This window comes from Schistocerca serialis, chromosome 1 (assembly GCF_023864345.2).
Source record: "Schistocerca serialis cubense isolate TAMUIC-IGC-003099 chromosome 1, iqSchSeri2.2, whole genome shotgun sequence".
NCBI lineage: Eukaryota > Metazoa > Arthropoda > Insecta > Orthoptera > Acrididae > Schistocerca > Schistocerca serialis.
Genome location: NC_064638.1, coordinates 808,322,506 through 808,337,736, shown reverse-complemented (window position 1 = coordinate 808,337,736; position 15,231 = coordinate 808,322,506). Strand labels below are relative to the sequence as shown.

Here is a 15,231-nt window from a genome sequence, read left to right as displayed (position 1 = left end):
TAGACTGAATTTTGAATGGACCAATATAGATGTCAAAGAATTTCTTTAATCCATTACTTGTAGCCTTGGATTTTTCATGTGTTTTCACCAGGACCAGATTATTGATTTTAAAATTTGTAGGTTTCAACTTCTTATCATGTTTGTTTTTTCTCTGTTTCCCCTGTTTTTCCATTACTTTCTTGACTATTTCTTCTCTTTCCTGTGGACTCATAGCTTTACAAGCTGGGAATTCAATTAAGTCTTTGATCAGATTTGGTGGTTTCTCATGATACATTATTTCATATGGGCAGATTCCAGTAGACGAATGTTGTAAGCTGTTCAGTATGTCTTCAAAGCTGTCTATGTATTCTATCCACCTTACATGATTTTTGTTGCAATAAGTTCTAAATAATCTCCCTATTTCTCTCATGTAATGTTCAGCCAGACTGCTTGGTGGGTGATAAGCAGATATCAGAATATGGTTTATGTTCTCATCCTCAACAAATGTTTTCCAAAGTTTAGAAGTAAATTGTGCTCCATTGTCAGAAAGTATGCTCTTCGGTTTTCCTACCTTTGTGAAATAGTCTCTTCCAATTTTCAAAATGATGTTCTTACTTGTTGCTTTCTTCAACAGATATAGTTTAATGAATTTTGGAAAAAGATTCGTCATGACAAATATATAACAAAATCCTCCTTTAACCTTAGGCAATGATCCATATAGATCAACTGCTACAAGTTGTAGTTGTTCTTTTGGCAAGATGTTTAGCATTTATCCTTTGCAGGTTTGATTAGTAGGAACCTTCAACATCGCAGCGCGTCGGCAATCGTTGGTTAATGTATTGTTGTTGTTGTTGTTGTTGTTGTTGTGGTCTTCAGTCCTGAGACTGGTTTGATGCAGCTCTCCATGCTACTCTATCCTGTGCAAGCTTCTTCATCTCCCAGTACCTACTGCAACCTACATCCTTCTGAATCTGCTTAGTGTATTGATCTCTTGGTCTCCCTCTACGATTTTTACCCTCCACGCTGCCCTCCAATGCTAAATTTGTGATCCCTTGATGCCTCAGAACATGTCCTACCAACCGATCCCTTCTTCTAGTCAAGTTGTGCCACAAACTTCTCTTCTCCCCAATCCTATTCAATACCTCCTCATTAGTTACGTGATCTACCCACCTTATCTTCCGCATTCTTCTGTAGCACCACATTTCGAAAGCTTCTATTCTCTTCTTGTCCAAACTGGTTATCGTCCATGTTTCACTTCCATACATGGCTACACTCCATACAAATACTTTCAGAAACGACTTCCTGACACTTAAATCTATACTCGATGTTAACAAATTTCTCTTCTTCAGAAACGATTTCCTTGCCATTGTCAGTCTACATTTTATATCCTCTCTACTTCGACCATCATCAGTTATTTTACTCCCTAAATAGCAGAACTCCTTTACTACTTTAAGTTTCTCATTTCCTAATCTAATCCCCTCAGCATCACCCGATTTAATTTGACTACATTCCATTATCCTCGTTTTGCTGTTGTTGATGTTCATCTTATATCCTCCTTTCAAGACACTGTCCATTCCGTTCAACTGCTCTTCCAAGTCCTTTGCTGTCTCTGACAGAATTACAATGTCATCGGCGAACCTCAAAGTTTTTATTTTTTCTCCATGAATTTTAATACCTACTCCAAATTTTTCTTTTGTTTCCTTTACTGCTTGCTCAATATACAGATTGAATAACATCGGGGAGAGGCTACAACCCTGTCTCACTCCTTTCCCAACCACTGCTTCCCTTTCATGGCCCTCGACTCTTATAACTGCCATCTGGTTTCTGTACAAATTGTAAATAGCCTTTCGCTCCCTGTATTTTACCCCTGCCACCTTCAGAATTTGAAAGAGAGTATTCCAGTCAACGTTGTCAAAAGCTTTCTCTAAGTCTACAAATGCTAGAAACGTAGGTTTGCCTTTTCTTAACCTTTCTTCTAAGATAAGTCGTAGGGTCAGTATTGCCTCACGTGTTCCAACATTTCTGCGGAATCCAAACTGATCTTCCCCGAGGTCCGCTTCTACCAGTTTTTCCATTCATCTGTAAAGAATTCGCGTTAGTATTTTGCAGCTGTGACTTATTAAACTGATAGTTCGGTAATTTTCACATCTGTCAACACCTACTTTCTTTGGGATTGGAATTATTATATTCTTCTTGAAGTCTGTGGGTATTTCGCCTGTCTCATACATCTTGCTCGCCAGATGGTAGAGTTTTGTCATGACTGGCTCTCCCAAGGCCATCAATAGTTCTAATGGAATGTTGTCTACTCCCGGGGCCTTGTTTCGACTCAGGTCTTTCAGTGCTCTGTCAAACTCTTCACGCAGTATCGTATCTCCCATTTCATCTTCATCTACATCCTCTTCCATTTCCATAATATTGTCCTCAAGTACATCGCCCTTGTATAAACCCTCTATATACTCCTTCCACCTTTCTGCCTTCCCTTCTTTGCTTAGAACTGGGTTGCCATCTGAGCTCTTGATATTCATACAAGTGGTTCTCTTCTCTCCAAAGGTCTCTTTAATTTTCCTGTAGGCAGTATCTATCTTAGCCCTAGTGAGACAAGCCTCTACATCCTTACATTTGTCCTCTAGCCATCCCTGCTTAGCCATTTTGCACTTCCTGTCGATCTCATTTCTGAGACATTTGTATTCCTTTTTGCCTGCTTCACTTACTGCATTTTTATATTTTCTCCTTTCATCAATTAAATTCAACATTTCTTCTGTTACCCAAGGATTTCTATTAGCCCTCGTCTTTTTACCTACTTGATCCTCTGCTGCCTTCACTACTTCATCCCTCAGAGCTACCCATTCTTCTTCTACTGTATTTGTAGTGGTTTTGACTTAGTACATATGTACTGCATGTGTTTTCCTTTTTTTCGTTTATAAATGTAGAGCTATGGTGTTCTTTTAATTATTGACAAAGGTCTTCTTAGGCACTTGTGTGTTTTATTGTTGTTCTGAAGAAGGTGGTGTTATCAACGCCGAAACCTAGGTTAACACTAGGTGCTTTTTTCGCAATCGAGGCGGGTTTTTAGTTTTTTAATATATCTGATTACTAACTTTTACCCTCTGGCACCTGTCACATATAGATAATTGCTTTCTCACTCTCCTGGCAATATTGTAAAAATATACATTTTCTTGAATCTTGTGGATACATTTGAGTGTCCTACAATGTCCGAAACTCTCGTGTACATACTTTATTTTATATACTTTGCTGTATAGTTGAACTGCAGGAGGAATAGTGCCCACCTGGTTATCCTGCTGTGATGCAAAGTGCACTCTTGTATATAGATCAAAGACTTACATGGTCTGTGTGTACTACTTCTACTACTGCTGCTGCTGCTGCTGCTGCTGCTGCTTGATGTCCTGATAAGTAATTCTTGAACTTGGTGAAAGCCCAAAAGACCGCTAACAATTCTTTTTCAGTGACAGTATATAACGTCTCATGTTTTTGCAAAGTTCCACTGGCAAAAGCTATTGATCTATGCTCCGTCACACCATCTACAATCTTTTCTTGGAATAAGTGAGCTCCCAGTCTGTAGTCACTGCTGTCAGTCTTAATGCAAAATGGCTCTGTAAGATCAGCTCTGTATAACATTTTACTATTGCACATCTGTTTCTTGATGTTTTTGAATGCTTCCTGACAATCCTTGTCCCATACCCAAATGGTGTTCTTCAACAAGTTGTTCATCAAACAAGGTGCATTTAAAGTTTGATTGCTGACAAACTTCCGGTAGTAGTCACAAATTCCATAGAATGATTTAAGTTGTTCCTTAGCCTTGGGCACAGGGAATTTTGCAATGGCTTCAAGTTTTTCTTCATCAGGCAAGATTACTTCTTCTGAAATTGTATGGTCTAAAAATTTGAGCTGTTTAACTCCGAATTTTGCAGTTCTCTAGTTTTAATGACATCCCTCCCTGTCTTAATCTGTAACACACTTCACCCAACAAACATATATGTTCTTCCCAACTCTTTCCTATTACAAGTATATCATCAACATAAAGGACAATGTCTGCTTGTGTCTGTGTATGTGCGGATGGATGTGTGTGTGTGTGTGTGTGTGTGTGTGTGTGTGTGTGTGTGTGTGTGTGTGTGTGTATGTGTATGTGCACGCGCGCGCGAGTGTATACCCCTTTTTTCCCCCTAAGGTAAGTCTTTCCGCTCCCGGGATTGGAATGATTCCTTACCCTCTCCCTTAAAACCCACTTCCTTTCGTCTTTCCCTCTCCTTCCCTCTTTCCTGATGAGGCGACAGTTTGTTGCGAAAGCTTGAGTTTCGTGTGTATGTTTGTGTGTCTATCGACCTGCCAGTACTTTCGTTCGGTAAGTCACATCATCTGTGTTTTGCCCGGGAGCGGAAAGACTTACCTTAGGGGGAAAGAAGGGGTATACACTCGCGCGCGCACACACATATCCATCCGCACATACCATTCATATATATATATATATATATATATATATATATATATATATATATATATATATATAAATAATATGAATTAATGAGGGAAACATTCCACGTGGGAAAAATATATCTAAAAACAAAGATGATGTTACTTACCAAACGAAAGCGTTGGCACGTCGATAGACACACAAACATACACACAAAATTCAAGCTTTCGCAACAAACTGTTGCCTCATCAGGAAAGAGGGAAGGAGAGGGAAAGACGAAAGGATGTGGGTTTTAAGGGAGAGGGTAAGGAGTCATTCCAATCCCGGGAGCGGAAAGACTTACCTTAGGGGGAAAAAAGGACAGGTATACACCGCTCGCGCGCGCACACACAGACACAAGCCTTTTTTTTTAATCGACGTGCCAGCACTTTCGTTTGGTAAGTCACATCATCTTTGTTTATATAGACACACACACACACACACACACACACACACACACACACACACACACACACACACACACACACACACGTACAAGGCCTTAGGAAGCACTGAATTGTCTGATAAGTATCCAGGGGCATATATAAAAAAAGATGGTATCGGACATTTCATATGAGTCCTATGGGATGCTGAACTGTTATAGTGTGAGACCTTCTTTGCTTAACATATCTCCCAGGTGCTTGATACTGGGCTCAAAGAATCTACGTTTGTCTATTTGACGATGCAGACTGTGGCCTGGAGCTGCTCCAGGACCATTTGTAGGTTGCACAGGTGCTGCTCCCATGTGACCCCAGTAATTAGCAATTCATCTAAATAGCTAACACAGTTCGGGGGATGCATCGGATGAGTTGCTCAAGGTATCTCTGAAATCTCATGGGAGCACTTGTGACCCCATATGGCAACGTGTTATAACAATACATGCCGAATGGCATATTAATCAGTAAAAACTGCTTCATCTGATCATCTACACTCAATTGAAAATAGGCGTCAGTGAGATCTATCTTTGAAAAAGATGACTCCCAGCCAAGTTTGCCCCCAATTCCTCCAGTCAAGGAATTGTGTACAGGTCAACCAGTTATGATGCTATTATTATTATTATTATTACTTGGCGTATTTAAGCTATATTGCCATCATCAGGTTTTGTTTTCAAGTCCTGACTTCCATGCAATATCGTTGATTCTATTGCTGTGTGTTTGTTTACTGGCTATATTCTTTTGTTGTTACTTTCAAACTAATCAGTTGTGTGTTTTTTCAGTATGTTCTCACACTTCATTAATAATGGTCAGGACTAAACTTAATTCAAGGTGGAAATTATGTCAGATGAGCAGCAATATTGTAGTAACCATATTGCATTAGTCGACATAAAAGTTTTCTGGGTTTGGTACCGCGTCATAATGTAAAAACTATTGCTACTATAGAAAAGCCAACTTTTCGGCCACGATTGCAGCGGTCTTCTTCTGGATCTAATGGCCGAAACGTTGGCTTTTCTATAGCAGCAGTAGTTTTTACATTATGACGTGGTACCAAACCCAGAAAACTTTTATGTCGACTGACTGTGGCCGAGGAAGCCTACGCAATTACATATTGCATTATTTTAGTTAACCATAAAATATTGCTGATCGTAGGATATAACAGCTGTCATGAAGTTTCAACTCAAAATTAAGTTTATTCTGACCATTATTAGTGAAGTGTCAGACTATACCGGAACACAAAACTGATTACTGTGGAAGTAACAATGAATGAATATAGTCAGTAAACAAATAGACGACTACAGAATCAACTATATTATGCGGAAGTCAGGACTTGAAAACATAATGTGGTGATAGCTATACAGCTGAAATAGATCTATATTTCAAATGAAGAAATAACACTAATAGTAGCATAACTGGTTATGCAAAATCTATTATGTCCTTGAAAGACATTTATTACAAAAAGATCGATTTGTTTCAGCATTAACAGTAGGCTTAGTCACCACAAATTTAATTGATCCATTTGGTTTCTTAACCACGACCATGGGCATTGCCCACTGGCTGGATGATACTAGGGACGTAACTCCCATACTCTGCAACATATCTAGATCTGTTTTAAATCGCTTGCATATGGTGCAAGACCAGATAGACTGTAGAAAATTAAGGCATAACATGTCAAGTTCTGAGAGTGGTATCGCAGTTGAAACTAGACTCACCAGGTCCTCAGTTTTAGAAACTGCAGCTCTCGTTACAACTTTTCAATCATATTGCGTGGACAGAACATCGTTTATGATCACTTGTAATGGCTACAATGCAGAGACAGGGGGAACAAACAATTGGTACCTGAGGCTGATGCCAGTGGAGTTAACGAAGTGATTGGCTAACCAAAAAAAGTCGAGAGCATATCAAATTCATCTTAAGCGTAGACAAGAGTCCAGAGAGCAATCGAAACCACAACATGGAACTCTCAGTGATGCTTCAAAGACCAGCAAGCGACTGGCTGGCAAGTGCCAGGATGTGGTATTTACAGGCAGTCTCATGTCAGAGGATGGCTCCAGCTCCACATGACATGCTTGTTGTGGCAGCACCTCGTGGGAGCAAGCTGTGGCTTCAGTACGTAGCCCAAGTATCTCTGACCTGTCCTCCTTATCTATACTCAAGCTGGGCGTGGAATCCAAATCACTGATGGATACTAAGCAGGGATTCTGAAATGAGATGGAAGTCTGCATGAAAGCTCATGATTACAAAACAAAAGTAGCTGTTGATTTGTTTTTAGTAGAAAGTGCTGTTGAAATGAAAACTGACATTTTAATGAAAGCTGCTTATTCTAGTATGCGTATTCTGAGCTGTTGTAACATTGGGAAAAGAAGTGTCAAGGTGGTGAGAATTGAACGTTTTAATTATGTGACAAACAAAGAGAGGCACGTGTTTCGTCAACATCAGTAAATTTATTCAAGAAATGGACTGACTCAACAGAATCAATGCATTACTTGTAAACAAATTGCTTACAAACTTCATAATTTGCAAGCATTATGCTATTGCTTCTCTTGGCCAACAAAAGGTTTCTTGTTAGTTATTTGGGTGATTATTCTGAAATAAAAGCTCACGGACTCAACATTTGTCAGTAGATTCTGTTTCTGTGTGATGATACTTTCTTTGAAACATTAATTTATTGAGCATTTTTGTTGAAAAAGGTCTATAATTACGGAAGGCATTCTAAGTAAACTATCAGTGTTTTGTTTATTAAATGATTCCCATCCAGTGAGTCATGATACTCATGGATATGTTATATACTTACCACACAATATCTTTGCTAGTGATACAAGTGATATACACTCCTGGAAATTGAAATAAGAACACCGTGAATTCATTGTCCCAGGAAGGGGAAACTTTATTGACACATTCCTGGGGTCAGATACATCACATGATCACACTGACAGAACCACAGGCACATAGACACAGGCAACAGAGCATGCACAATGTCGGCACTAGTACAGTGTATATCCACCTTTCGCAGCAATGCAGGCTGCTATTCTCCCATGGAGACGATCGTAGAGATGCTGGATGTAGTCCTGTGGAACGGCTTGCCATGCCATTTCCACCTGGCGCCTCAGTTGGACCAGCGTTCGTGCTGGACGTGCAGACCGCGTGAGACGACGCTTCATCCAGTCCCAAACATGCTCAATGGGGGACAGATCCAGAGATCTTGCTGGCCAGGGTAGTTGACTTACACCTTCTAGAGCACGTTGGGTGGCACGGGATGCATACGGACGTGCATTGTCCTGTTGGAACAGCAAGTTCCCTTGCCGGTCTAGGAATGGTAGAACGATGGGTTCGATGACGGTTTGGATGTACCGTGCACTATTCAGTGTCCCCTCGACGATCACCAGTGGTGTACGGCCAGTGTAGGAGATCGCTCCCCACACCATGATGCCGGGTGTTGGCCCTGTGTGCCTCGGTCGTATGCAGTCCTGATTGTGGCGCTCACCTGCACGGCGCCAAACACGCATACGACCATCATTGGCACCAAGGCAGAAGCGACTCTCATCGCTGAAGACGACACGTCTCCATTCGTCCCTCCATTCACGCCTGTCGCGACACCACTGGAGGCGGGCTGCACGATGTTGGGGCATGAGCGGAAGACGGCCTAACGGTGTGCGGGACCATAGCCCAGCTTCATGTAGACGGTTGCGAATGGTCCTCACCGATACCCCAGGAGCAACAGTGTCCCTAATTTGCTGGGAAGTGGCGGTGCGGTCCCCTACGGCACTGCGTAGGATCCTATGGTCTTGGCGTGCATCCGTGCGGTCCGGTCCCAGGTCGACGGGCACGTGCACCTTCCGCCGACCACTGGCGACAACATCGATGTACTGTGGAGACCTCACGCCCCACGTGTTGAGCAATTCGGCGGTACGTCCACCCGGCCTCCCGCATGCCCACTATACGCCCTCGCTCAAAGTCCGTCAACTGCACATACGGTTCACGTCCACGCTGTCGCGGCATGCTACCAGTGTTAAAGACTGCGATGGAGCTCCGTATGCCACGGCAAACTGGCTGACACTGACGGCGGCGGTGTACAAATGCTGCGCAGCTAGCGCCATTCGACGGCCAACACCGCGGTTCCTGGTGTGTCCGCTGTGCCGTGCGTGTGATCATTGCTTGTACAGCCCTCTCGCAGTGTCCGGAGCAAGTATGGTGGGTCTGACACACTGGTGTCAATGTGTTCTTTTTTCCATTTCCAGGAGTGTATATCACTTGTGGTATCACAACTCTCACATGACTGCTACCACTGGTAGTTCCGACCAGTCGGAGCTGAAAAAGGCTTTGGTTGAAAGCTATAATGTGTAACAGTCTTTTCATTGTGCCTATCTGCAACTCAACGGTCATCTTTATAGTTAGCAGCAGTCTATCCTATACTTTGTATATGTCTTGTCATTCATTCAAATTTAAATTTTCAGTGATTTAAAAATTGAAAAGGAAGGGGCAAGATATAAGGGGCGTTCAAAAAGAAATGAGCCGAGCCTGGAATGCGCAAACTGGTGTCAGGAGGGTAATTTCATGGTGTTGTTCCAACCAGAGCATGGAAGTTCACAGCCCGTCGCTAAAGGGCACCCGTGCCTGTCACGTGGCTATACAGAGCTAGCAGCAGCATGCATCAATCGTCCAACGCTGCCAGTGGAATTGCAAACAGTGACATGGAAGGTGTCAACGGAAGAACAAAGAAGTGGTGTTCATTTTCTGACAACATAATGAGTAGGAGGAACGGACATTCATCGACGAATGTCAAGTGTACAGCAAACACTGCATGCGTGGCACAAGCGCTTCAGGGAAGTACGGGTGTCGTTAACCAATGAGGCACTGTCTGGAGCACCACACTTCATTACCGATGACATCGTTCAGTTAATTGATGCACTCATTACTCAGGAGCACCGAGTGACTCTGAAAGCCATAGACACTGTGGTCAGATTGAGTGTTGGAAGTGTTCACACCATCATGAAGGAACAACTGCACATGGGCAAAGTGTGTGCCCAATGGGTGCCCCACGGTCTTCAACCACACCAGGAATCATGTCGAATGGCCCACTGTCTTACTCATCTGCAGCACTATGCTCAGGAAGGGAATACATTCTGGGCACAAGTGGTGGCTGGAGATGTAGCAATGTGTCATCACTTTGAACTAGAATCAAAACGACAAAGTCTCCAGTGGAACCATCTAGGGTCACCACCACCAAAAATAGCCAAGGCCATCCACACAAGTGCAGGAAAGGCTATGCTGATGTTCTTCTTTGATCAAGATGTCCCCCTTCTGATTCACTTCCTGCAGCACGGGGAACAGTGAATGCCCAGCGTTACTCGCAAACCTTGACCACCCTTCACCAAGCGATCAAATCAAAACGACCAGATAATCTCACCCATGGGGTTATTCAGCTCCATGACAATGCAAAGCCAACACAGTCGCAGCACTCCTGCAGAAATTTAAATGGGGGGTTCTTAGCCACCTTCCGTATAGTCCAGACCTCTCTCCCTGTGATTACACCATTTTTTGGTCCCATTAAAAAGGCTCTGAGGGGGCAGACATTTCATCTCGGATGATGACGTCTAGCTGTGCATGTGGAACTGGTTAACACCGCAGCCCCGGAAATTTTATGACACAGCCATTCACCGCCTTGTGTCACAGTGTGACAAGTGTCTCACAGCCAGTGTCAATACTTCTGACATACAGGTACTGGTTTCTGTAATTTTGTCTCCAGCTCGTTTCTTTTTGAATGCCCCTTATATTAGTAAAGTACCTCAGTGTTATTACTAAGGCTGCTTTTAGGTTAACTGTTAACATTAAATATGAAAATATTATCAAAGAACAATTTTATGTGTAAAGTTTCATATTCAGAACTACAGACTACTATTTTTGATTTGATTTCAGGAAATTTTGGAGCAGGTCACTGTTCTGAACCTTGATACTGGAGAGCGTGTCCCACTCAGTATTGCAGAAGACAAATTACCACAGTGTATAAATCCACTTTCCCTTCATATCATGAGGCTTACGTCAGAGTATGTGAGCAATTCAAGTCTTGAGAAGGAGAAGGAATCTGATGAGGAGAGTGTTGATAGCAAAAAGTCATCAATACCACCAGAAGATGCAGATGTGAGTAAAATGCGTAAACGTACAGCACAGCTTAAAAAGTTTTTGGGCTCAAAAGTGAGAAAAACAATGGACAAGGCTAAGTCCATTGCACAGGAAGTGTCACATGCTCGCCACAAAGAAGATGTTATGGATATTGTTGATGAAGTTAACCCTGGTGAGCAATATATCAAGCTCAAAGCTTCTGGTAGTCATAAGGGTCCGTATGAATTTGATAGCCTTCAGCATGTTCAAGACCTAAGTGGTGAGCATGTGGGGCCTGTATGGTGTATGAAATTTTCCTCTTGTGGGCGCCTCCTTGCCACAGCAGGTCAAGATCGTGTACTAAGAATATGGGTTGTGCGTAGTGCATACACGTATTTCCAAGATATGCGTACAAAATATAATGCAGAGAAAGTATCACCTACTCCGTCTCAAGAGTCACTAGTTTCCCAGCATTCCTCAGAAGATCCAAATGCTGCATTTGCTGATATGAAAAATGAAGAAGTGAAGAGATGCCCATTCATGCCAAAACCATTTTGTACATACACTGGTCACACTTCAGATTTGCTTGATGTTTCATGGTCTAAGAATTACTTTGTACTGTCATCATCGATGGACAAGACTGTCAGGCTGTGGCACATTTCAAGAAAAGAATGCTTGGTGTGTTTTCAACATATTGATTTTGTTACTGCCATTGTGTTCCATCCTCGAGATGACCGTTACTTTCTAAGTGGATCTCTGGATGGTAAATTAAGATTGTGGAACATCCCTGATAAAAAAGTTGCTGTGTGGAATGAGCTTGATGGTCAAACAAAGCTAATTACTGCTGCGAATTTTTGTCAGAATGGGAAGTTCGCTGTTGTGGGTTCGTATGATGGGCGATGTATATTTTATACAACAGAACAGCTTAAGTACCACACACAGATTGATGTGCGCTCCACAAGAGGCAAAAATTCAAGAGGGAGAAAAATTAGTGGTATTGAACCAATGCCTGGAGAGGATAAAATACTTGTAACTTCAAATGACAGCCGTATTCGGCTCTACGACCTTAGGGACTTGAATCTATCTTGTAAATATAAAGGGTACGTCAATGTTAGTAGCCAAATAAGAGCAAGCTTCAGTCATGATGGAAAATATATTGTTAGTGGCTCTGAGAACCAATGTATATATATCTGGAAGACTCATCATGATTATTCAAAATTTTCATCTGTTCGAAGGGATAGGAATGACTTTTGGGAAGGAATCAAAGCTCACAATGCTGTTGTGACATGTGCTATATTTGCTCCAAATCCTGACATCATAATTCGGCAGATAGAGGAACAAGAAGGAACATTAGCTAGTCAGAACCTTAAGGTTGAAGATCCTTTAGTAGAACAGCACACAAAGGGTTGTGGGGGCTATGTTTTAGTGAGTGCTGACTTCAGTGGTTGCATAAAAGTTTTCCTTAACAAGATGAAACCAAAACACAGTTCACTGCCTGCATCAGCTTTGGTTTAAGGAGGATGCAGCAAATTTGAAACTATTATATTTATGTGTTGGTGTTTGTCAGCGACTGTTAGAAACCTTTCTGTTGAGCTAAATGAAATCGCAACTAATTCCTGCTGTGACTTCTGCTACATAGAACTTATTAGAGAAATTGTAAACCAACAGTTTCATATTTCTCTGTGCCCATTTTTTTTTTCCTTGTGCAGTATTCATAACATTTCATTGAATCTAACTCTTACAAAATGATAGGAAATTGAAATTTTAAATTATTCTGAAATTATGGTGGGTAGTGTTTCATTCAATTTTTACATACAGTTTATGACTTTGTTTTGTAAAATACCTTTGGGGTATGATTTTCTTCTCTTTTGGTCTGTATTGTATAAAAATAGTATTAATCAATTTCTGACTAAATGTGACTATGCCTAAATAATACATTGCATGTGCTAGTTTTTTTGGCACACATACCATTTACCTTCTTAAATGACAATTTACTGTCATAAAACAGTCATTTGTTTTGCCAGTAATACGGTATATCATTGATGCAATCCTTTGAGAATTTTCTACCTGTCTGATAGGAATATATATAATGTTCTAGAATTTGTTTATCTGAAGGAACATAATGAAATTTTAAATGTGCATCAGAATCCTTTTTTATATTTACTGTTATCAGGGCATCTAACTTACGTCAGAAAACATTTATAATACTCCCCTAAATTCTTTAAATTTGTCTTACTTTCCTTAACCGAACTTCAACATTTGACTGAGAGTGTATGGTAACAGTGTAGTTAGTTTTCTTTCCATCACTGGGCAAAATATGGTGAACAGCAACTAAATTTATGCCTTGAGAAGCATGAAGGCAGCAGACAATTCTGTAACAATGTTAAATACTATTTACCCAAGTTTGGTTGGTAGCCAATTGTAATAATTAACTTAAACCATTACTGTTTTATTTCCATTGAGTTTTATGTGATGGAGTTTTATGTGATGCAGTATAATGTGTCCAAAAAGGGTAATCATTAAATCAAGTTAATCATGTTTAATTCGTTCCAATGTTATGGCAGGCACCTGGACATTAAAAAATTAATTTTGTAACAATTAACCAATATACCAGCAAATTCTCACTTCTTGTAAAGCATATTTACTTAATTTGCAGTATTTTTTGTAGGAAATTGTAAAAATTCCATTGTTGCAACTGATGGTTATGGTTACTCTTATTGATCAGCATGGAATCTCTCTCTCCCCCCCCCCCCCCCCCCCCCCCTGTGTGTGTGTGTGTGTGTGTGTGTGTGTGTGTGTGTGTGTGTTTGTTTTTCTTTATGCTGAGTAAATTCATTTATACTGAACCAAGATTTGATTACAATTTCATTATTGTCTGATTTCTTTTATAAGTTGTTTCTCTTTTACATCTTATTATAACTGCCTTTGATTTTGATAAGGGTGTGCCTCCTTCCCCTCCTCCCATGTTTCCCTTACACACTCTTGCCAAAAATTTGGTCAGTAAGGGGGGGGGGGGGGGTCTTACTCTAAACCAAATACTGTTGCCTATGGCAAGTAAGTCTGTGGCAATTTCTGAATAGATGATAGCTTGTGAATTTGAGAGACCTGACACAGTATTAAGAAAGTCAGCTGTTTGATGTAAAGAAGCAGCTGGAAATAAAATTAGAGAGGCAATGCTGCACATGCCAAAAAAGACACTCCACTGTGGATATGGACATCTGCATTTGATGTCTGTGCAGATGAGTGTGTGAATGTTTGTATACTCCTACTAGCAGAAGATCAAGAGCTCGAAAGCCAGTATGCATAATTTTCTGTTGCTTGTTTCTATGCACCACACATTAGTCAGCTACAAATGAGTGGTTGCCTTTCCTTTATTTTACATACTGCTCCATCCAGGAATTTCCATTGTCAAAAAATAAAACAAGTCACTAAAGAAATAACAACTATTGGAATTACACAGGTTACTGAATATGAGGAGGCTGAAGGGGAATAAAAGACACTCAAATAAAAATCATAAGTGTGGAAGGTTAATAAAAAGTTTTTTAAAATATTTCTCAGACTTAACTGTCAGTGGCACTTTATAAAGTTTTTCTCAGGGAAAAATAATGTAGTTGAGGCTTCCTGAATCGCAAAATTATGGTAGCTAAGTTGTGATGATGATACACTAAAGCAATTACATGCTCATGTATAATGAAGTATTCAAAGAACCTGTTCTTTGAAACGATATACTACTTGTTATCAGGGTTCTTAATATTAGACAGAAACCTCTTTTATGAGTGGAACAAGAAGTCTAAAAATTGAACTTATGTAACATCAGCCTAGTGAATGTACTTTCATTTATTTCACATCAGAATTTGACTACTGTTTGGCGCAGTGACAAAGCAAGTATGGACATAATGCGTTATATGAATGGTTAGAAAAAAGATACCACATTTTTCACTTTATAAGGCTCTTTTTTCCCCCACTTGTTTTTCAAAGTGTTTTGATTTTATGATTTGTAAGCCAGAGGCTTATGAGCATTACCTGGCTGATAAAAATGCCATCTTGTGGAATCTAAAGCACTAAAATTAGGCACAAAGACCTTTGGAACAGCAACTGCTATTTCTCCCTGTTAGATGAATTTTATGTTATGATTATTTTGACACTTCTTATTTAACACAAATATAAATTATTTTAGTCTCCATCAAATGATAGTTAACTTGCAAACTTGTTGCCAAGGCCTGAAGGGATAGTTTGTTATTTGTTTTGTCT

The 15,231-nt window shown here is 40.6% G+C and overlaps 1 protein-coding gene across 1 annotated transcript in view; it reads left to right on the top strand.

Moving 5' to 3' along the window:
- LOC126484071 (WD repeat-containing protein 44) overlaps window positions 1–12,675 on the top strand; it is a 158,882-nt gene extending 146,207 nt beyond the window's left edge. Inside the window, exon 7 of the mRNA XM_050107443.1 lies at window positions 10,798–12,675. Coding sequence (XP_049963400.1) covers window positions 10,798–12,495 — 1,698 coding nt within the window. The 3' untranslated portion in view covers window positions 12,496–12,675. The remainder of the gene's footprint in view (window positions 1–10,797) is intronic.
- Window positions 12,676–15,231: the final 2,556 nt, after the last annotated feature.